Source organism: Centroberyx affinis, unplaced genomic scaffold (assembly GCF_046629955.1).
Source record: "Centroberyx affinis isolate AG114_WGS23_722 - 3 ecotype Tasmania unplaced genomic scaffold, CSIRO-AGI_Caff_v1 ptg000421l_1, whole genome shotgun sequence".
In the NCBI taxonomy this organism is placed as follows: domain Eukaryota; kingdom Metazoa; phylum Chordata; class Actinopteri; order Beryciformes; family Berycidae; genus Centroberyx; species Centroberyx affinis.
The window spans coordinates 32,803-55,492 of NW_027279086.1; the positions used below are offsets into that span (position 1 = coordinate 32,803).

The window sequence follows — 22,690 nt, forward strand, 5'->3', positions numbered from 1 at the left end:
CACACCGGGGTTTTTTTTTATATGAAAAGAATTATGATTTTCAGTTATTTGGAACTCTGAGAGGAACGGTTTACTTACTTTACAAAAGAAGTTATTTAAAACGCAACGCAGTGTGGAAATGTGATGAATTATTAGTCAACTCATCTTTGTGTGAAACAGTAAGTATAAGAAACCTTTTTTTTTCATTTTCAACATCGATTCATCTTGCCTCTTATTTATTACTTCAATGCAAAAGCTCAGTTGATATATAAGGTTTGGACCACTTGTCATGTAAATCTAAGGTTAATGAAACAGTCAAACATGGGCTCAGTTGTCACTAACAATATGTGAAAAATCAATTCAAATTACTTTGTTTTCTCTGAGGAACTTCATTTGTGCAGTGAACAGACAAGACAAATAGGACAATCACAAGGCAATCATAGCACAGTTATCAACGTAATAGATAATCATTGTCTGCAATCATAATTAAAAATACAATTGCACTTGAATGAGGCTATCATTTGTGTTAGTGGTCTCAAATGTTCTTAATTTGTGTGTCTGTTTGTTATTTATACATATTGTTGTTGATGTTTTGCACTTGTTTGTTTTATTGGATCCCCAGGATTGGATTCCTCACTTGTATTCACCAGTTGGGACAAAGAAATTTCCTGCAGGAATTCACCTCCTTGTTTGTTGGATATCAGTTGATCTTCTGATCCAAGATACCAAAAGGGCCCTGAAATGAAACAGGAAAAAATAATGCGATCAAGAGAAGCTAGGCATTTTCAACTAAGCTTACTTTTCTGCCTCCTGAATTTCAGCAGTTTTGCTATTCCAGTCACAGGATATTCACTGAAGAATTGCAGAATCAATTACGATTACATTGCCATATGTTCAAAAAGTAAACTCAAAGCTGTTCCGCAGGACATTCCGTCAAGAGTGAGAAGTTTGGACTTGTCTGAAAACAAAATTTCAAAGATAAGAGAATCAGATTTCAAAGATCTACCAAATTTGACAAATTTAAACCTGAAACGCAATAACATTTCTAAGATAGATAAAGGTGCTTTCACTAATCTGAATTCCCTAAAGTGCTTAAATCTAAATAATAATAAACTTGTTCAACTGCAAGATAATCTGTTTCATGGTTTAAGCAACCTCACAGAGCTAAGACTGGCTAGTAATCACATCAAAACTGTAGCTTCCTCTTCTTTTCAGGCCCTGACCAACTTAAAGTTTTTGGACTTATCTATAAACAACCTGCAATGCTTAACAAGTGTTCAGCCTATTATACAGCACTTGCCACGTCTACAAGTCCTGTCCATTAAACAGAACAATTTATTCACTTTTCAGTCATGGGAACTATCAAACAAGTCAATAGAACTTGTTTCACTTGATTTATCTAAAAATCCCTTTGATGTCTTCAAGCTCACTGCAGATGTTTTTCCGAACCTCACTTGGTTAAACCTTGGCTACTCCGGTAAAAAGCATCCCATGATCTGGGATGTACAGAACAGGACTTTTCTCAGAAGAGTGTCCAAGCTTGATATTAGTGGGATTCACCTGTCTTTTGATGGAATGAAAACATTGCTTGAGAGCGTCAACTCCTCACTGACTTCTCTGATGATGAATGATATGAAAGGTAACCTTGGAGCGCTAATCAACATTTCCTGCAAAATCCCATCATTGTCCACACTGCAACTCCGACAAAACGCCCTCAAGGTTGTCACTTCATCTTTGTTGCAGCTGTGCGTTAATGTGACTGAGGTAGACTTAGCGAACAACCATATACAAAATCTCTCTGACAACTCCTTCAGATCTCTTCAACAGCTAAGGACTCTGAATCTAAAACGCAACAGGCTTTCATCTGTTCCAGGTGCCACAAGAAATCTACCAACTCTTGTAGAACTGGATCTCAGCTTTAATAAGATAGGCGCACTTGGTTGCCATGATTTTGTCAATTTAACAAGCCTCAGAGAGCTCAGTCTTCAAAACAATTCTATCTCAACTCTAAAAGATTGTGTTTTCAAGGATTTAAACAAACTGCAGTCCTTAAAACTACAGACCAACCGTATCTCCGACTTGAATGGTGCTTTCAAAAAGTACCTGCCTAATCTTAAATTCCTGTATTTAAATGCAAATAAACTAACTACCATCACACAAAGGGAATTTGCAAGCTTACAATCACTCAAGAGTTTGTCATTACATCAAAATCAAATAAAAAAACTTCAAAACGGGGCTTTTATTGGATTGACCAATCTTGTGAATATATCACTAGAGTCTAATAAACTTGAAAATAAAGAAATAAAGGCAGGTGTTTTCAGTGGCATAAGAAATTTAACAAGATTGAATTTGATGGAAAATCGCATTAAATATGACACAGATGCAGAAATGCCTGATCCACCATTTTCTCAGCTGACTCGTCTGGAGACATTGCTTATTAAGAGCCAACACTACAGACTTAAGTCTCATCTACCTCGCAACTTCCTGCAAGGTTTGACAAATTTATTGGTATTCAATTGCAGGAATATTCAGCTTTTATCCTTGCACCTTCACACATTTAATTACACACCTCAGCTGACTGAACTTGACTTGAGCTCAAATGACCTTACAGATGTCTATGCAGATTTGTTTTCCCCAATTCCAAATCTTAAACAACTCTACATGTCTACAACAAACCTTCGGTCCCTAGATTTCTTTCTGCGTGCCAACCTTACCAAGCTACAGTTCTTGCAGGTGAGGAAGAATGCATTTTCAGTGATCAGTGAGAGAGAAATGCGGTCTCTCCCAGCTCTTGATTATCTGGACATGTATGGCAACAGTTTCACCTGTAACTGTGACAATGCCTGGTTCCTGCAGTGGGTGGAAAGCAACAACCAAACACAAGTTTATGATGCCTATAACTTGGAGTGTAACTATCCCACCGACCGAAAAGGTACGAGACTGTTGGACGTTGATGTCCACTCCTGTTCCTTAGACACTGGCCTCATCTGCTATATCTCCACCACATGTATGGTTCTCCTGTTTCTGGTGGTGTCCTTTACCTCACAATTTCTGAGATGGCAGCTGGTCTACGCCTACTACCTCCTCCTGGCTTTGCTCTTTGACACAAAGAAGAAGAATAAGCAAGCTCCGAACCAGTATGATGCCTTTGTCTCCTACAACGTCCACGATGAGGCCTGGGTCTTCAGAGAGCTGTTGCCAAAGCTGGAGGGAGAACAGGGCTGGAGACTGTGTCTGCACCATCGAGACTTCCAGCCAGGTAGGATTGCCTTTACACCTGGCATTAACATGTATCTTGGGTCTTTGGAGAGTATTTGGAAAAAGCTGAGAAGAAAAGGAAAGAGCACGCACAGTTCTATGCTCCAGCACAACGGACAAGAGTTAGAGTACAAAGACTCTTGGTCAGGTCAAACTCCTGAAGAGTGTGCACACGATGAGCCTTTATGCTCGAAACGTGGATTTTCTTCTGGGATAGAACTAAAAAACCGAATAATCCAGGTATAAATGCACTCAAGATGCATCCAATCATCCAAACCATGTCCAGAAGTGGTCAGATACATATTTGGCCTATAAATCTATAAATATGGGCTTTCCTGAGTGCTTGCCATCTAAATATTACAAGGGAAAGCAGGTAGCAATCAGTGTTTTGGGAGAGCAATGGTCAATTTCAATGGGCACACTGGAGATGCAATGTCAGATGTAAATGTCACCCGGCAAAATCATATCTTGTAACAATCTGGATGCAAGATTCATGTAGTTTCACCATTACTCCAGAGGGTGTCGCTGTATTACTATGTACTCTATGTACTCTCTCCTAAAGGACTCATCTGCTCTCTCCACATTCCAAAAAATCCCTTAAAACACACCTTTTTAAATCTGCTTTTAATCTCTAATTCTCATTCAGCCACTTGGTCTTTTAATTTTATTTGCCATAATTAATATTTTAAATGTTTCATTCCTTGTCTTATTCATAGATATTGTCATTCATGTGTTTTCCTTGTGTATCTCATTTATTATGTAATGCGCCTTTGAGTACTTAGAAAAGCGCTACACATATGTATTATTATTATTTTTACTGCATCATCAGTAGATCTAGAGAACAGAGTACTGTTTACTATTGACCCTTTACTGCTTCTCTTTACTGCTTTTCAGGGAAACCCATCATAGACAACATCACAGATGCCATCTATGGGAGCAGAAAGACCATCTGTGTAATCAGCCACCGATACCTTGAGAGTGAATGGTGCTCCAGAGAGATCCAAGTAGCCAGGTAATGACCGGAACTGTCTCTGTCTCTGAGCTGGGATACATGTAGAGCATGTCAACATGTCACCACACTAAGTCTGCATGAAGTGTGTATTCATATCAGTATGGTACATTAAGCTAAGTATAATCTCTCACTGGCTACACTTACACATTAGCCATACTCCGATTAACTCCTGTTAATGGGTTAAGCTGATGCACCTTTGATACCTTGATACTGAGTCTTGTGGCCATGAATAAACCGCTGACAGAATAATTCCTGTCTACCTGTGGTGTCTCTCCCACAGATAAATCAGTCCACCAGCAAAAATAGGATAAAAAAAGTTCTGCTGCCAATTCCCCCCTCCCTCTTTGAATGAGCAATAGGTTATTTCTAATACAGGGGAAAGAAATGATGATCCCAATAGTAAAAGTAACTACTGCTCACCGGCATTTTCTTTATTTGCAGACATTAAAATGTAGGCTACCCATAAAGATGTGCGAGTTTGAGTTTGCTTGAGATGGGCCAGGCATCTTCAGCTTAGAGTTTCTCATAATCATAGAGTATGAGCTTAACTAAAGTATGGGTATAACTGGGTTATCCTAACTGAAGTGTACATGCATCGACCCAAAACCAGGTGACGCTGTGATCAGATTGGACACTTTTTTCTCCTGCTCATCAGCCTCCAGCACAAAGCGCAGGTGTGAGCATTGCTAGTAACAGAGAGAGCAAGAGCTCAAATGGTACAAGGAGCGTTACGTCATTCTCCTTGCTATGCAACTATCTAATTAGCAATTGCCAGCTAACCTGAAGTAAAAAAGGGGATTATGTTGTTGAAAATAAAAATGGGACAAGAGAAAATTAGTGATTGCCCAGATGAGGAGCACTCAGGGGAGCACGCCAAAAACAATGAAAACGACTTAAAAACGGCCCAGGTGTGTTACTTGAGTATTTGGGTAATTTTCTCTGCATGTAAACTTAGCCAGTGACTCATACCATGGGGATAACTGGTGTTGCCCTCTGCCTCTCCTATCTCTGTCCAGTTTCCGTCTGTTTGATGAGAAGAAGGACGTGTTGATCCTGGTGTTTCTGGAGGAGATTTCCACCTCGCAGCTCTCTCCCTACTACCGCATGAGGAAGCTGCTGAAGAGACGGACCTACCTGAGCTGGCCCCGCGCCGAGCAGCACACCGGGGTCTTCTGGGAGAAACTTCGCCGGGCTCTGGAGACCACAGACCATCCTGCTGGGGACAGACTCCTCCTCACAAATCAAGCTTGATTTTCCATTTAGTTTTACAGACTATAGCAGGTGGAAGAGTCTTTTTTCTGGTTTGTCTGTTGGCTTGAATGGGTTGTGATTGACAGAAGGCAGGCCCCTATGTAACCACAGAGAATGTTAGCTATTGGTTGAAAGTTTTATTTTGGAGAGAAAAACACAGTAATCGGATACATAATGACCTGGAATTGATATCTTTGTTTACAAGCAGAAAACGTGAGTAAGACGCCCCCTCCTGTCTCATCCAGGGTCTTGTAGTGTTGTAGTGTTCTCGACACATTAATATGAAATGGTGAACAGAACTTCTTTCAAAATGTAAAAATTTATAGCCTGATATTTGCGTTCTGATGCAACTTTGCAAAAGGTGATTGCCAGCCTCTTGTTCACAGTGATGGATTACCTTTAGTAAAATGAATAAGAAGTTTCCAGAGTTGTTTTCTATGCTATTTGGAATTGAATGGGAGTGAATGAGCCTGAGAGGTTTGGGAAAAACAATGTAAAATATCTTTAATCTTGGCCTTTGCATGTTGCATGTAAAAACTGTCATAGATAACATTAAAGGGAGGGAAAATGTAAAAAACTGAGCCCAAACTCAAATCACACTGGAATTGTCCTTTAATTAGGGTTTTACTGCCCATTTAGCACTGAATGACCATAATATATCTAGAGGGGTTGATTGGGTTCTTGATCAATACAACTCATTGATGATTATATCGCCAGGTGCTGAGATTTCTGGCTTTCAAAACCCTTTCCAGACTGTACATTTTGACTCTGATTGACTTTGATTGTTTCGTTTGGCATGCATTCATAAATCTACTATTTAAACATAGATTTTTTTTTTGTATTGTAGCTAAATCACATTGCTCATTATCAGCCAGAGTCCTGCTGAAGAGAGCTTTCTCTTCTTTGGGATGAAGGGACGCTATCCAAAAGGTATACTCATTTTTCAATTTTATATTCTTGGCTCAGTAATGTTGCTTTACTGTATATTCCATAAATTGCTTAACTTGATTTCTTGCTGAACTCCTTCAATATTGGCAGTCAAACTCAAATTCTAATCATATTGATTTATCACAGTAGTATGGTGAAATCTGTAATGTGCATGATTCTACAGTAGTTAGTTAACTTTGTGACTAGGTATCATTCATATATAACTTTATGACAAAATGAGTTTTTTAATTATTTGTAATTAAAAAAAAGTATTATTTTCAAGCATTGTTTTTTTTATTTCATCATTATTTACATCAGTTACATTGAAGGGTGTAAAAGATATGGTCGATAACAGTTTGAATTTGATCAGATCCTTGTTGATTAAGAGACACTCATATTCTTAAATAAAACATGTTTTATTAAATTTAGTATCTGTTACAATTAGAACCTTCCACTTCTGTGGACAAAGTGTTTCATACACCATCTCTCCATGGAAGAGACGGTAAACATCAACACAAAAATACTTTGTGGTACATTTTGAAAACAATGTTTTCATTTGTTTGTTCAATACACTGTAGCTACAGTTCTCATGTATTAAGAATACTACACTTCCTGTTTATAAAACAGACCAAAAATAATAAATAATAAATAGAACACAAATCACATAAAAGTCCCCAGTATTATGATTTGAATACACTTGCATTTAAGTGTAATTATGATACCACTCCATTTTCTATAATCAAATCAGGTTTTTAGCGCTGAAGGTGCATGAAAGTACCATATTCTGCAGATACACTGATACTCTAGTGTAGAGTCTATGATGATATAGTAAAAAAAATATCCACTTCACAAGAGAGTCCAGGAGATTTCACTCTTTAGGCCAGAGCTATCCCCTTCATTTCACTATAAGGAAAAGACAACATGCATTACAACTGTGCAACAAGCTGTTTTAGGCACCACTACATGATACAGGTACAATAAAACAAATGCAAAAGAGACACAAATACTTTAAACACAACACACAGGACATGAATCAGGAAGATGGTTGTACTCACTCCAAACACTTCATCACTCTCTGAGTCCAATCCTTGGAGGGATCGGCACACACAAACTTGTCACGAAGGTGGAAGCTGCATGACCCAGAAAACAGAATGAATGAATACACACACGAGACACATGAATACACTTGGTGACACTCCAGGAACACTTCATATTACAATGACCTGAATATTAACTTGTGTATCAACACTAGAAAGGCCAAGCTGCTGCCAATTGACGGCTGTTTTGTTTTGTGTTTTGTTTTGTTTCCTCCATAACTTCTCCTAGACCCACTTTCTATTTAAAAAGTGTTGTTAGATTTTCAAAAGCATGCAAGGAAATAGTAGTTATGACAATATAGCGAAATGTGGAAATTTCCCTAATAGGCTACATAATGTATTTACAACAGTGTGACCACACAATGTACGCAAATGCAAATGGTACAAACTAAACAAAATAAAATAAATACATACATAAAGATTTGCAGCACTCTTGAATGATTAATTTTTTTGGCTGACCAGTTGGGCTAAAGCGCAAAATTTAATTTAAACTTTAACATGCCAGGATAACGCAAGCAAGTAAGCAATCATTAAGCTTATTTTAGTGCATTGTCTTTGCACCCTTCTCACTTGCACTGTGTTTCTTTGTAAATACATCATGTATTAGAAAGATTTTCACTGGGTACTCGAATGAGGCCATTGTGAAGTTGTTACTGAGTCTTATACTTTTCTTATGCAGTTTTCTCACGTGTAGCCTCTCTGAATCAGGGTTGGGTTACATTTGCTTTCACTTCATTCAATTCAGCAAGAGGATTTTCTTCAAAATTCAAAAGCTGAAAATAATTTTTTCATGAAAAAGGCTATCTAAATTCTCAGTCTATATATTGTCAAATAAGTTTGACAAATATATAAATTGCAGTTTCAATTTACATTGTGAATTGATTGAAGGTGAATCACGCCCAGCCCTGCTGTGCACGCCACACATTTATCAGATATTATATTCACAAGGGAGCACATGACATGGGATTCACAGTAATGAATGGTGCGATTGGAGGGTTAACTCACATAACGGCATTGATGTCACAGGGACCGTTGATGTTCTGGCGGGTGTAGCCTCTCAGCCGTTTGCATGACAGCCTACGCCTTGAGTAACGCACGCAGCAGCTTGCTGTAAACACACACACACACACACACACACAATCACAAAAAATGCAAGAAATGAATGAATTTAAAGAGTGACTTTTTCATTTATAGCTGCACAGAGGAATTTCATATGTTGGCAGCACCAAGTGGCAGCAAGAGGTAACCGAAGTAAGTCATGTAATCATGTAATCTAACACCAGCAGACTGTGCACTCTTTGGTAACCATGCATCAAAATTTTACAAGGATGACAACAGCACATCAATGCTGGCGAGAACCAGAATGTTGCACTGCACTCACCTGACTGTGTGCTGCTGATGAAGCTGGTGAGGATGAGGAGGGAGCAGACAGCCGCCAGGAGACACAGTTTGCAACTCGCCATGGTTCCACAGTTGGTCCGATTGCTCCGCTGGTCTGAGTCTGTGTGAAGTGGCAGGTGAAGCTGTAGGGAGTGTGAGTCTGAGAGCAGTAAGTGTGCAAGTGTGACAGCGACAGCCTGCGGCCATTCCTTAAGTAGGACGGAGCTGGGTTTTCCCAGCAGGACCGGTTATGTAATGCCATGTGTGATTGACAAGGAGCCAGTAAACTGAGGAAGGTAGGGCGACCTGCTGACGTTGCTCAACTGGGAAAGCAAAATGTATGTTGTGTGTGTGTGTGTGTGTGTGTGTGTGTGTATCTGTGAGTATGCGCGTGTGTGTGTTCAATTACAGTTTGGTCCCATATTATCCACCCCATTCATGGGGTGGATAATATTATACAGCAACCCTGCTCTACAGGTTTAAAGTGTGTGTGTGGGGGTGTCTGTCTTCTTGTATTTCTAAATTGTATTTCGCTGCTTTGTGTGTGTGTGTGCGTGCGTGCGCACGTGTGTGTGTGTGTGTGTGAGTGCGCACGTGCACGTGTGCCGGGAGGTAAGCTCTCCCAGCAGAGAGAGTGAATTCTTTCTCTTTACTTCCTCGTTCAGGTTATTCATCAACTTCCTCAGCACAAACAAGGAGGAATTTCATCATGCGAAACAGAGCGGAAACGACAAAATAAACCTGACAGATTGCAATGTCACAGGAATGAAGATAAGGTCGGGCGAACTAACAGAGGCTGTATTGTTGAGTAAAATAGTATCTTGAAAAGTCAAGGTAGCCATTGCTTATCTAGGAACACTGTTTGTTACTGTGCCTTCACTCACCAGTACAGGAAGGGAAGCGTCAAGAAACTCTTCATGTACAAACAGTAAACTGACACTCCAATTCACTATTTTTCTATTATGAAAATCCAGTTCCTGAAGTGGTGTGATTTTCTCTGTTGTATAAAGTTGATGCCTTTCTCTAAAATAGAGGCAAGTATTTCCCTAATTGATTAATGTCTATACTTTTTTACTCAATATTCATGAGTTGCAGTGATGTCACTGTTCTGCAGAAGCCACCATATTGACTCATAAAAACAAACATTCCCACTCAGTGAGAGAAAGCGCCTACAATTGCTATTGAATAAAATAACACACTTTACTTAATGCGTGGCAATTAAAATGCCTCTTATGCTGTACTGTCGTAATAAACGTGTCGGGTTCAATGTTTGAGACGTGACATAGTAGCAACAATTTATAAAAGTAATGTTTCTTACCTGGTACTTTTGGATAGTTCACTCTGAAGTGAAATAGCGAAATGCATCAGTACTCTTAATTTGCTTCACTTTATAGGTGTTTTCTGTGGAAAATGCACATCCGGCTGACTTACAGTAATGTAAAGTAACCAATCCATTTCATTGCTGATGAGGCTGCTAAAAGGCCGGGGGGGCTGCCTGCCTATGTGTATTTTGTGTGTATCTACTGTAGACTACAGACTCTGTATTTTGCTATATGGTCAGTTGGATTAGCACAGTTTAGGAGCAGGCTAACTAGAACTAACCTCTTCCTGTAGGCCTTTGTATAGCCTATAGGTTCCACATAAAAAGCAAATACTTCCATGCACTCCAAAACCTCTGGATTTTCCATATACACATAACTAGTAAATTATTACAAAGTTCAATAAATTTTCATATTAGGAAGTAGAACCTGGAAAATAATGCATTACTGTTATTTTCACTGTGTAGTGGTATCTACTGTGTGGAGGCTTCTTCAATGTCATTATTCATTCCTGTTATACTGTATGTACAGTGTTGAAGACTATGAACAGGTACAGACTTTAGACAATCAGATTATAATCAGATTATTATTAAATTATTATTATGACCAAAATCTAGAGTTCAATTCTGCACTGATCATTAATGCAGGAAACTGATCTTCTTATCTGCACTTTAAAAGTTTGTGATAAGGTGAATCTATTATTACACCATGGCCTTGAAGGGCTAAAAATAGTAACAAAGTGACTGTGCTAAAAATAGCAGCAGATGATAAGAGGGGTGGAGCTGGCTGGAATGTCCAGGTACATGAGGTTGCGTGTGTGTGTGTGTGTGTGCGTGTGTGTTCTTGGCTAGGATTAACTGCTTGTTTGGTTTATGAAGGCATTTCCTCGATGATGAAACCACAAGAACAGAGGGATCGTTACATAGCAGAGTGTGTGAAACAGGCCCTTGCATGACCTAACTTATCACTGTTGTCCTGAGAAAACCTCTATAAAACCTGAAACTGCTGATTTTCACGTCAGCTGAATGATTACATGTTCCTCTATGGGTTGAGAAAATTCTTTGACCTCTTGGGCGGATTAAACTTTTTCAAAAACTCAAAAATACATGCTGGTCAATCTGAAAACAAAAAAGTTTTTCTTAATTCCTGAAAAGTTGACATGTTGGAGATACAAGGTTTTCACTTTTCACCTAACAGTGACGATATCCTCATCCTTTGTGAACAACTATACGGCTCTCATTATCGTATGTTTGTATTATTGTTTTATTGATTTATTTAGGATCCCCATTAGTTATTACCGCAGTAGCAACTATTCTTCCTGGGGTCCACACAAAAGATAAGACAAGAGATTCAAACATCACATAATGGACAATCCACAATATCAACAAAATAAAATAAAATAAAAATAAGAGAAAGAAAAATAGTTATCTCACATTCATAATGTCACCTCAACAGCAAATGGTTAAACATAGTTAAAATAAATAATAGAATAAGTAAACTAGGTATATATCAGTTAGCACCACAAATATAATCAGCCTTCACATATAGAATATCATATGCAGCCTAAACTGATTTCTTTCTGAATGATTGCTATTTCTTTTCTAATTTCTTTTTAAAACGGGTCTTACTAGTAATCTGGGTTAAGTGTAGTGGTGGCTTGTTCCAGTTTGACATAGCCCTATACATTACAGTCTTCTTTAAAGCATTGGTTTTAGGTGAAGGTAACCTGAAGCGTCCCATAAAGGCATGTCTGGTGTCATAATAATGTCTATCATTGGTGTGTGTTAGCTGTGAATATAAGTGTGTAGGTTTTCTTAAGGCACAAATGTTTCTTATGTACTGGACCAGGCTGCATGCCAGTCTCTCTTCCACCCTCATCCATGACAGCCTGGCATGCATCCTTTCCACACTGTCCCTCATTGAGCAGTGAAGAGCAAGGCGGGCAGCTCTGTTTTGTGTGAGCTGGATCTTATTAAGCTCTTGTTTTGAAGCACTTGACCAGATTGTTGGACAGTAATCGAGGTGGGATAATAATTGATTACATTTTTAATTGATTACATTTATATAGCGCTTTTCTAGGTACTCAAAGCGCTTCACATATGGGGGGGGGGGGGGGGGACTCAACTCATCCACCACCGATGTGTAGCACCCACCTGGGTGATGCACGGCAGCCAGTTTGCGCCAGAACGCTCACCACACATCAGCTATCACAGTGGAGAGTAGAGGACTGAAAGAGCCAATTTGGTAACGAGGGATGATTAGGTGGCCATGATGGAAGGAAGGCCTGTTTGGGAATTTTGCCAGGGCACCAGGGTTACACCCCTACTCTTGCGATGAGTGCCGATGGGATCTTTATTGACCACAGAGTCAGGACCTCGGTTTAACGTCTCATCCAAAGGACGGTGCTCACTCACAGGACAGAGTCCCTGTCTCTGCCCTGGGGCATTGGGGATATTATTAATGAGACCAGAGGGAAGAGCACCTCCTACTGGTCCTCCAACACCACTTCCAGCACCAGGTGGTCTCCCATCCAAGGACTGACCACAGCCAAACCTGCTTAGCTTCCCAGGCAAGCTAGCAATGTGATACAGGAGCTATGGATAAGACTAAAGATTGTATTACTTGTTTAATTGTTATCTCTGTTAGAAAGTAAGCACTCCTTCTAATGATGGAGATGCCTCTACTCATTTTGGCAACCATATTATTAATGTGAGTTGACCATGAAAGTGTTCCCTCAAGTGTGACACCCAACAATTTGGCCTCTTTAACCTGCTAAATAGCTACTGTGGGAGAAAAACCTTCAGCTGGGCCAAAATGTCTTCAGGTCCTCTGCCACACTTTGAATTTCTCAGTAATCAAATAATCAAACAGATTCAGTAGAGTTCAATATGATATACGTAGGTTTACTGCAAAGTCACACAGAGTACAATAAACCGAGCTGGTCCATTTATCTTCTTTTATGCCACACTGTTGCCCCATCCCATTGTGGGCCTAATTAAAATGTCCCACCTTCTGATCTTACTCCAAACTTTTCATCTTTGTCAATAAACCATTATTTACCTTTCCTGGGTCTTTCTATCATTTATCAAAAATAATGATGTCTACTCCCTTAACTCGTTAGCCTTGCAGTTCATCATGACCTCTCATGCCTGCATTGGGCAAGCTGCCCATTCTTTTCATCCGGAGACACCATTATTTTCTGCAGAGCTAGTTATGCTGATAAAACAATAATGATTTATAATAAATGCACGTACATTCCTCATGGATACTAACAACTTCACATGTAGAATATCATACTGAGTATTCATTCATTTAACAAGTTCAGGTAAATTAAATTTCCCACACTACCCCTTGCAAAGAGATGCACAGCTTTTAATCTGTCCTTAGAGCATGCCTGGAGCCGAATATCAGACTCTTGGTTTTTGAGATGTTCAACTTTAGCTTGTTTTCAGAAACCCATTCAGAAACCAGCACCAACTCTTCTTGGAGCATTTTGTTAAGCTCCTTGGTATTTTCTGCAGATGCATACATTGTAGTATCATCAGCGTAAATAGCCATGCATGCATTTTTTAGTACACATGGCAGATCATTTATAAATATGGAATATAGGAGAGGTCCTAGACAGCTGCCTTGGGGAATTCCGCATTGTAGTGATTTAATATTTGACAGGGTACCATTAAACAAAACACACTGTTGTCTGTTGGATAAATAACTTTTCATCCAATTGATAGCTGAAGTTTTGAATCCATATGCAGATAGTTTGACGAGTAGTAGCTCATGGTCTAAAAGATCAAAAGCTGCACTGAAGTCCGGCAGTACCGTACCCGCCATTAACTTTCTGTCTTTGTTTTAACCGGTCATCTGTTATTTGTTTTAACCAGTCATCTGTTAATTGTGAATTATGAATCTGACTTGGTGGGTTGCTCCCATAGGTCACATAAAACACAAAAACTTTCAAAGTAGCATATAACATTCTTAAAGTAGAAATTAAGAGAATTTAGGGATTAAGCGCAGACAAGAGCAACAGAAAAATCTATATGTAGGATGAGAATTTTACATTTTTAGCAAGGGTGGAAGTAACTAATTACAATTACTCTCATTACTGTAATTGAGTAGCTTTTTGTGTTTTTAAATTTTTTTTATTCAGTAATTTACTTCTAAGTATGTTTTGACTGAATGTAATTTGCTACATTTTAAATCACATGTCATTACTTCATTTAGATTTTTTTTCCAAAGAAAGAATCTAGTTTGAATTCTAAAAAGCTTTTTAGAATTGCATGGAAAAGATCACTTTTAACAGTATTTGCCTTTGCAAAAAGCAACTCGATAACTAATAACTATATTTTAAATTAGCTACTTTTTACTTCTACTTACGTATATTTTTACACTAGTAATTTTACCTCTACTTGAGTAAAACTTACAGCACAGTAACAGTACTTCTACTTGAGGATATTTTGGTTCTTTTGCCACCTCAGACTTTTAGTCATTTTTGGCTGATTCTCTTTTCCAGAGCGAATGAGTGAGCAGGTAGAGACTTACTCTGTTTCATCAGTGGCACACAGATATTGATGGACACATTGGGATCAAACTTGTGACGTTTCAGTTACTAGACACTGTAATGCACCAGAACTGGATGGAATAGAATACAAATCTACTTCCTTCCCTTCCTGCTACAGCATCGAGGAAAATACCAGATCAGTGACCCAGCTCTGTCAGGTAGGCTTTCTTTGTTTTGATCTTGATAGTAATCACAGATAACGCGCTGACGTAGAACCAGTTCAGAGTAATCTAGAGTGACGTTCAAATTTACTTAGCTGTAAACTCACAGTGTGTAATGAAGAGTGCACTTTGATCTCAAGTTTGTTTGGTCAAAAGAAAATACGATTAGCTCGCTGTTAAGGGGCGGGCAAGTGTGAGATGATAAATGAGGGAGAAACCCATGGACACACACACACACACACACACACAAGCACATATGCATACATACACAGCAGAGCACATAACGGTGTACATACAGAAACATACATGTGCACATACATACACATATTGAAACATACACATACATATTTGGACGGCTGTTTTGGAGCATGCCTGCACATAAAGCGATGACTTCATTCTTGTCAGTTAGGGATCTGTGAGCATGTCATCCCCCATGAATGATGCAGGCACTCCTTCGGCCAATCAGTAACAAGCTGTTGCATCCCTCCAAGTTTCATCAAAATTGGACTTTGAAGTGTTAACCTTTGATTATAGCACCCCCGTCAGGCCAATCAGTGTACAGTGACAAAATGCGCCATCCCTCCAAGTTTTGTCTGGGTTTTATTCCGCAAATCAACATAACGGTCATAAGCTCAAAAACACATTCACCACTAGTGCTGGATTTCATGTTCCCTCTTTCGGAGGTGAGTCCAGTCAACAAAAATTAATAGCTTTTTAAAACAGTCAACTGTTTTAAAAAGCATGTCGCGCCTATCCCATCATGCCCAAAACAAGCACAAGGACCACCACACCATCAACGAATATAGTTTTAAGATGTTAAATGACACAGAATAGGGTTATGATGGTAAAGGTGTGATATCTTCATGGAGTGTGATGGTATCTGAGCGGTGTTGACTGCAGGGGAAGGCGTTGGCGAAGGATGATCCGACTTTGTTCTGGGCATGACAGACTCCCATGGGAACCCTGTGGTAGAGAGAAAGGAGCGAGAGAACAAAGAACAGATACAGTATACAGTATAGTGATGCTCGCCTACAAAGCAGCAACCAAAACGGCGCCGACCTACCCGAACTCCCTCATTCAGGTCTATGCTCCCTCCCGCCCACTACGCTCTGCCAAGGAGCGGCGCCTGGTGCTGCCACCACAACAAGGCCCTAAGTCTCTAGCCAGACTCTTCTCTTCTGTGGTTCCTCGGTGGTGGAACGAGTTACCAAACTCCATTCGATCCGCAGAGTCCCTCTCAATCTTTAAGAAAAGGCTAAAGACTCAGCTCTTTAGTGAACACCTTCTCACCTGATGGACTGTGTAACAAAAAAACAAAAAACAAAAAAAAAAATTTGTATCTGCCTCTGTGCACTCTATGCATTGCCTCGTAGCACCAGAACTTAGCTTTATGGCACTTACTCTCGTTGTTCTCTCCCGACTAGAACCTTGCTTGTGTTGTATTAAAATCTCATATGTACGTCACTTTGGATAAAAGCGTCTGCCAAATGGGAAATTGTAATTGTAATTGTTGTAATTGTGGTATACATACACACAAAAGTGTTAATTAGATGCCTTGTTGACCCAATGAACCGCTACAGCTCTCTCTACCTCTGATACCCTGATGCCCACGCACACAAAACCCTAACCCTAACCCTCAGCCTTTCTGTGCTGTGTCAAAATCACCGGAAAGCCCCGGCTGTTTGTTTATAGTGTAACTGAGTAGCAGAGAGCACCAGCCACACGCACACACACACACACGCACACACACAAACAAAAAGCAATGGTACGCCCTCCCTCGGAGATCTCTTTCCCAGCAGTGAGTCTCAAGTGTATCCAAAACAAAAATCTTCCGCTACCACTTCTCCTACACTCACTCGTTCCTGCACTGTTTTTATCAGACTCCCCCGCTTCTCGTCTTCGGTAAAATGAGGCTGTTTTCTGCTTTTTTATTCGCTCTTCTTTGGCTGACTGTCATGGCCTCCAGCACCAGCAGCATGGCTCAGCCAGCAGGTAAGTCTGTGGTTACTGTATAGTGATAAACTAAGTACTGATACGGAAGAATGGAGTTTTGACTGTGATATTAACACATTGTATCTTGGAAAGAGGAATCCTTTCGAGGTTAATGGGTAAACTGGCCCTTCATCACATTCTCTTGGTCTCTTTATCTTATATCTTTATAATCTTATCTTGTCATGCCAAACTGAATTCTGAAATTTGGCAATTTGTTGTTGTTCATTTTTACTGTCCCATAGCACAAAATGATAAATCTGCAGGGGGTTGATAGAGTTGTTGATCAATGCCAATGGCTCAATGATTACTTCACCAGCTGATGTGAGATTTCAGGAATGCAAAACTCACTTCTTTCCGCCTTGAACTTTGTTACAAACCAAAACCCCTACTTACTGGGAGACCCCCCCCCCCACACACACACACACACACACACAAACACACACCCACACACATGCACACACACACACTCATTTTCAGGACAGCACTACCAGCGGGTGAACAGCATTGCAGGACATTTCAGCTACAAAGGCTAAAAGGTCTCATTCTCAAACCAAAAAAGCAAATGAGAAAGCAGTATTTTTATTACAGTATTTTGCATTGGGATAAATTACCTACTCAACACACAGAATTAGCTCTAATTAGCTAGCTTAGTCGTGTTTACTGTGAAAATGTGACTTTATTGTTTGTATCAATTACAGGCCACTGTTACTCAAGGGGAGGGAGGGGTTGTACCTGAGACTTTTTTTTTTTTTTTTTTTTGGAAACTTATTTTTTATTTGGTTATTTCTCACATCCCCTTTCACATCAAAAATATTTCAACAAAGTACCTGAGACTTTTATAAGAAGAGATACGTTCTATATCATTGTTGTTGCAGTTCCTACTGGCCACTAGCCTGATATTCAGCCTGACAATGCCTCCTAGTTAACTGTTTTCTGTGTGTGGGGGTTGATTTCCCCCCGAACCAATCACTAGTGACTGACGTATCCGGCCTTTACCAAGAATGTCGGTTGACTGCAAAAACAATATGTTGGTTAAGGGGATGATACAACAAATCTATTCTGAAAAAAACGGCAATGAAAAACCGTTCAACGTTTAGTCCCGCCCACAAAGGCGCTGATTGGCTCGATTGTTTCGAGCGAGAACAAGCTGTTGACTAGAGCAACACCGGACTCTCTGAATCGCTTGATAAAATCTGAAGAGTGGGCGGGATGCAATTCAGACTAACTGGTCGCCAGAAGAGGTCATAGATTGCTTAATGCCCCTTTAAAGACTTTTCTGAATCATTAGCGTCCACTGCCCATTTAGGCGTAATTCCAATTCACCAAACAGCACTTATTTTGATCAAATTTGATCAAGTTTTCAGTTACTGTTTTGTCTCCCCCGAAACACACAACGGGGCACAATTGCAAGCACAAATACAAGCACACACAAGTTTTAAACAAGAGAGATCTTCCTATCAGATAACTATTCTGTGTGTGTGTGTGTGTGTGTGTGTGTGTGTGTGTGTGTGTGTGCGCGCGTATGTGTGTGTAGGGCATGGTTGTTGTACTGCCTTCTCCAAAGCCCGTGCGGTGCATACTATGTTACAAAGAGGAGGAGCGGTGAGGTGTCGACTGCAGGGCATCACCGAAGGGTGCAGCATTAACGCAGTGTAAGATTCTGTTTCTCTTTGTCCTTTTCTTTCATCCTCTGTCTGTTCTGTGATATATGACTCCATGAGCCTGGTTTTCCATTTCTTTTGACTCATACCTTTTCTAATTAATTTTTCTTTTCCCAATTTTTCAGCGTCTCTTCCTCTTTTTTTCCAGACTCTCTCATGTTTCCTCTGTTCAGAGTGGTATGGTTGTGGTTGAGGACCTTGACTCGTGTCTGTTCATATTTCAGTGTGGTAAAGTGGAAACGCCGCAAAGTGTGTGTGGACCCGACACCCCAGAAAATGCGCAAGCTGCTTGGAACTTTGTGGTAATGTGCACACGCAGACACATAAACATACACACATAAATGCACACACGTACGCACATACCCGACTAACACATTACGCAATGGAAACATAACCTATTGGGATTTCTTTGTAAGTTCATGACTTACCAACTGACAATGTTGTGACTACATCTTCTGGTGTCAGTTTTATTACCTGCACTCCCAGTTTCAGACTTACCAACGTTGTAATTACGTGCTCCAATAGTCAATACCTAACGTTACCAGTTGGTCAAATTACCATCTGCTGACATATAGGCTAGGCTGTTCAGGATAACTGCAAATTATGAACTTTGAATAATTGAATAACAAATATAATATTTGAATATACTGACATACAAAGCTGTCCCCTCTTAGGCTGACAATGTCACCAAGTTATATCATAGTGATTTATCCTAGAATTCACTTTTCTGGTTGTGAACCTAAATTGTAACATTGGCACAATGTAAATTTGGTTGTGTGATTACATTGTACGATGCATTACGTTGCACAACATTGTGGCTACATAGTTTGGTTAACTGGGTACATGCACACACACACATACATATACATACCTACTCATCATACACACACATGTACACAAACACAGAATAAAAGAAACACAGAGACCCAATGTGGCTACTCTACAAAGTAAAAAGCATTTTTATAAGCTATTGTTTCTACTTTGAAACTATATAGCATATAGGCTACATACTGTACATACATCATCTCAATATCACTGACAAACATGACATGCCCCATTACCAACTTGTTTCACAGTAGGAGATGCACACATTTTCATGACTGGACCTGAAATGGGACATGAGATCTACCTGTTCAAATTCTAGCCGATTATCACAACACCATGTGTCCAATCAGCACTATATCTGTTCAGAGGCCATTAGGGCTGCCTGTCTACTGCAAAGTTTTGGAAAAACTGTCATATGTCTAAACCTGAAATGAGCTCTCTCCACATGTTGTTTGATTGGATAGGGTTTGCCTCTTCTTGTCAGTTGATAGGTGCACAAAGTTTTGTTTTGTGTGAATCTGTTCACAAATGATATGCCTTATAGTGAGAACCCACGGCCACCACCACGCCCCCGTTTGGCTAATCAGTATGAAAAATGAATCAGTTCTTCCTTCATGCCATGACCAACCTTTCCAGTTTCCGTGTTTCATGCAAATGCCTCAATACATTTTTGAGATATTCTGCTAACAGACAGACAGACAGACAGACAGAGCCATAACCGAAACCATAACCCACGTTCAACTCCTCCAGGCCGCTAACACATGCTGTCACTCCACAGTAATGCAGGCTCACCAGTTCTGTGTTTCCACTCTGCAGCACAAGAAAACCTCATAAGGGAGGAAAGAAACCCAACCCACACAGGAGGAAGACCAAGATCTGAGACTCTACACACAATATTTTACTATGGACAACCATCACCTCTTACTGTAACTTTTGTCTTCTGTTACTAGTGAGAGTCATCCTCTCTAACTGTACAACAGTATTTTTCTCTTCTAACCAACACAATGTCTAAAATGAATGCACTATGGATACTTATCCTTTAATTACATACTATCCTATGGAGAATCATCCTCTGTTTTAAATCAGACCGTTTGATGTCACTGACCTTGTCATTGAGTCACTGACCTTATTCCCACGGTGGCCATATTGAATTTACATCCCACCCGGGGTGGGAAACTCTACCCATTGTCATACTCATAAAACTATACTTCAACTAATAAGTGAGGACTTAAGACAGACTCAACAGTTATAAAATTAGCTAGCAGTATTGGTACGGTGACCAGACGTCCCGGTTTGTCTGGGATTGTCCCAGTTTCAAGATGGGTGTCCCGAGTCCCGACAAATATCTGTAAAAAACTAAAATGTCCCGGTTTACACCACAATTAAAATAATAATAATAGTATTACACTTGTTTTCAGCGCTTACATAGACATTTATCATGTTCTGTCCCGCTCATTATTACCTAACCCAATCAAAAAACATCAACAATGCACCACGCATCTGGATTCAACACTGATTTGTCTGTATGTGTGTCAATCAATCAATGTGTCGTTGTCAAGGCTGTTGCTAGCCTATGACGCTTGTGGCTCTGTCTGACAGAATCTGTCAGTACGCTAACGTTTAGCTGCCATGCCGAAAAGAAAGTCGGTCTTTTCTTAAGACCTCCAGAAAGATTTTTGGAGACAAAACATCATTTTTTGTTTGCTGAGGCGCTGTCCATGGTGTTGAAAGGTGCATCACTAGGTGTGCTAAGCACTGAAATAATTGTCCCCCATCCTGATGAAAACACCTATGGTGCGTGCATAAGCGCATACATGTGCGTGTGCATGAACGTGCGGTACACTTAAGGGTCCCGGTTTGGGGGTTTGAAAATGTGGTCACCCTAAATATTGGGGATAACAACTACAACAACTGCTTGAATTTAGCATGTAATTTAGCTTACTAGCTAATTAGCTCCTAGCTAGCTACCTATAGGCTAGATTCCAGTAGCTATAATGGGCCAATTTATTACCTTAAAATGTGGAGGGGTGGACAGGGTGTGAAGCTCGGGGTGGTGGATGGGCGTAAACATTTGCCTTCAACTCCCGACAACCCGGCTTCGATTCCCAACTCATTCCAAGAAGATTTCTACTGTGAGTGAAGTTTTAATTTTTAGTTAAAGGTAAATTAATTAGTGAATTTAACCATGACCAAAGCCTTTCCCTAGCCTTAACCAAATTGTTTTAGTTAACCTAAACCTAACCCTCGCCTTCACCCAAACTGAACTGTTAGCTAACCTTTTCACGTGACAAACAGGTGAAAATGGTGTATCCAACTCATGCAATTATCACATAGCCTAATCCAATTCGTGGTGGAGGGAAGTAATTTCCACATAATTGGTGTCCACAACGCGTAGTCTGCTCATTTCACAAAATGTTATGAGACTGTGCTGTAATCAACAGTAGGACATAACTGGACTGTACTTGCTCTTCCATGTTGAATTTCCCTCCCCGAATATCATTTAAGTTCAAAATGTCCCTTAACACCAATTCTGACCACAATTTACAAGTCTTGGCTGTAATATGACATACCTGCAGTCTTGTCGGTCAGGTCTCATTAGCTTGAGGCAACGTTGGCAATTTGCCAAGTGCAATTGGAATCTGGCTTGGTGACATTGATGCAGATACATATCAAGAACTGATATACGAACTGGTACATGGACAACAGGATCTCAAATTCAGCGCAAGGAGACAGAGAATGACATATAATGGAACGTATCACTCATTATATATTCAGCTTTCAATCATTATTATGTGCATTCAGGCAGTATGGCATGATGTGAGGTTGCAGCTGTAGGGGATGGTGAGTGTCTTGCAGTAATGAGATAGTTATCGAGCAGGTTTCTGTATCTCTGGCTTTAGATACAAAAGCATCCCTGTCCATCTCTGGTGAAGGGCTATCTTACAATTTTAACCTCCTCTGTGCTAAATCTGTGTGTTTCTATTGCTTATATAGGCCTAAATGTTATGCAACATTAAAATGTTTGAATTTTAAATTTCATTTTGATTGTTAGTTTATCTGTACTTTGTTGTTTTTTTGTTTATGAATAGAAAAGATTGCAGTTAGCGATTCACTGAATGGTGACTAATGGATTGTTGACATGTTTTCCAGAGTTCTCTCCTTTCTGCTGAAATTAAAGTGTTTTTGCTCAGTATGGTCAATGCTTGACCATTTATTCTGTCATTAACATGTACAACTGTGGGGCATGTACACACACACACACACACATGC

The 22,690-nt window shown here is 39.8% G+C and overlaps 2 protein-coding genes across 3 annotated transcripts; one reads left to right on the forward strand and one right to left on the reverse strand.

Moving 5' to 3' along the window:
* LOC139641977 (toll-like receptor 13) lies at positions 1-6,723 on the forward strand. Of its 2 annotated transcripts, XM_071516657.1 has the most exons (5): positions 1-158; positions 602-1,199; positions 1,275-3,238; positions 4,132-4,249; positions 5,266-6,723. In XM_071516657.1, exons 2-5 carry the CDS (start codon positions 721-723, stop codon positions 5,498-5,500), a joined length of 2,796 nt encoding a protein of 931 aa, XP_071372758.1. In that variant the 5' UTR covers positions 1-158; positions 602-720; the 3' UTR covers positions 5,501-6,723. The 2 variants fall into 2 exon arrangements, with proteins under 2 accessions (XP_071372758.1, XP_071372757.1); XM_071516656.1 differs by having other exon boundaries at positions 602-3,238.
* On the reverse strand, positions 6,721-9,099 carry ccl20b (chemokine (C-C motif) ligand 20b). Its single transcript, XM_071516658.1, has 4 exons — positions 8,906-9,099; positions 8,530-8,632; positions 7,483-7,557; positions 6,721-7,330 (listed from the first exon to the last, which is right to left on the reverse strand). The coding sequence occupies exons 1-4, from the start codon at positions 8,985-8,987 to the stop codon at positions 7,303-7,305; spliced, it is 288 nt and encodes a 95-aa protein (XP_071372759.1). The 5' UTR covers positions 8,988-9,099; the 3' UTR covers positions 6,721-7,302.
* Positions 9,100-22,690: the final 13,591 nt, after the last annotated feature.

Bases quoted from the DNA above. Each gene is read 5' to 3' on its own strand.
- ccl20b (XM_071516658.1), bottom strand. From the start codon at position 8,987: ATGGCGAGTTGCAAACTGTGTCTCCTGGCGGCTGTCTGCTCCCTCCTC. The intron at 8,633-8,905 runs GTGAGTGCAGTG...GTGTGTTTACAG, and splicing joins CATCAGCAGCACACAGTCAG to CAAGCTGCTGCGTGCGTTAC. The intron at 7,558-8,529 runs GTGAGTTAACCC...TGGGTCATGCAG, and splicing joins TGTGACATCAATGCCGTTAT to CTTCCACCTTCGTGACAAGT.
- LOC139641977 (XM_071516656.1), top strand. From the start codon at position 721: ATGAAACAGGAAAAAATAATGCGATCAAGAGAAGCTAGGCATTTTCAA. The intron at 3,239-4,131 runs GTAGGATTGCCT...ACTGCTTTTCAG, and splicing joins CCATCGAGACTTCCAGCCAG to GGAAACCCATCATAGACAAC. The intron at 4,250-5,265 runs GTAATGACCGGA...ATCTCTGTCCAG, and splicing joins AGAGAGATCCAAGTAGCCAG to TTTCCGTCTGTTTGATGAGA.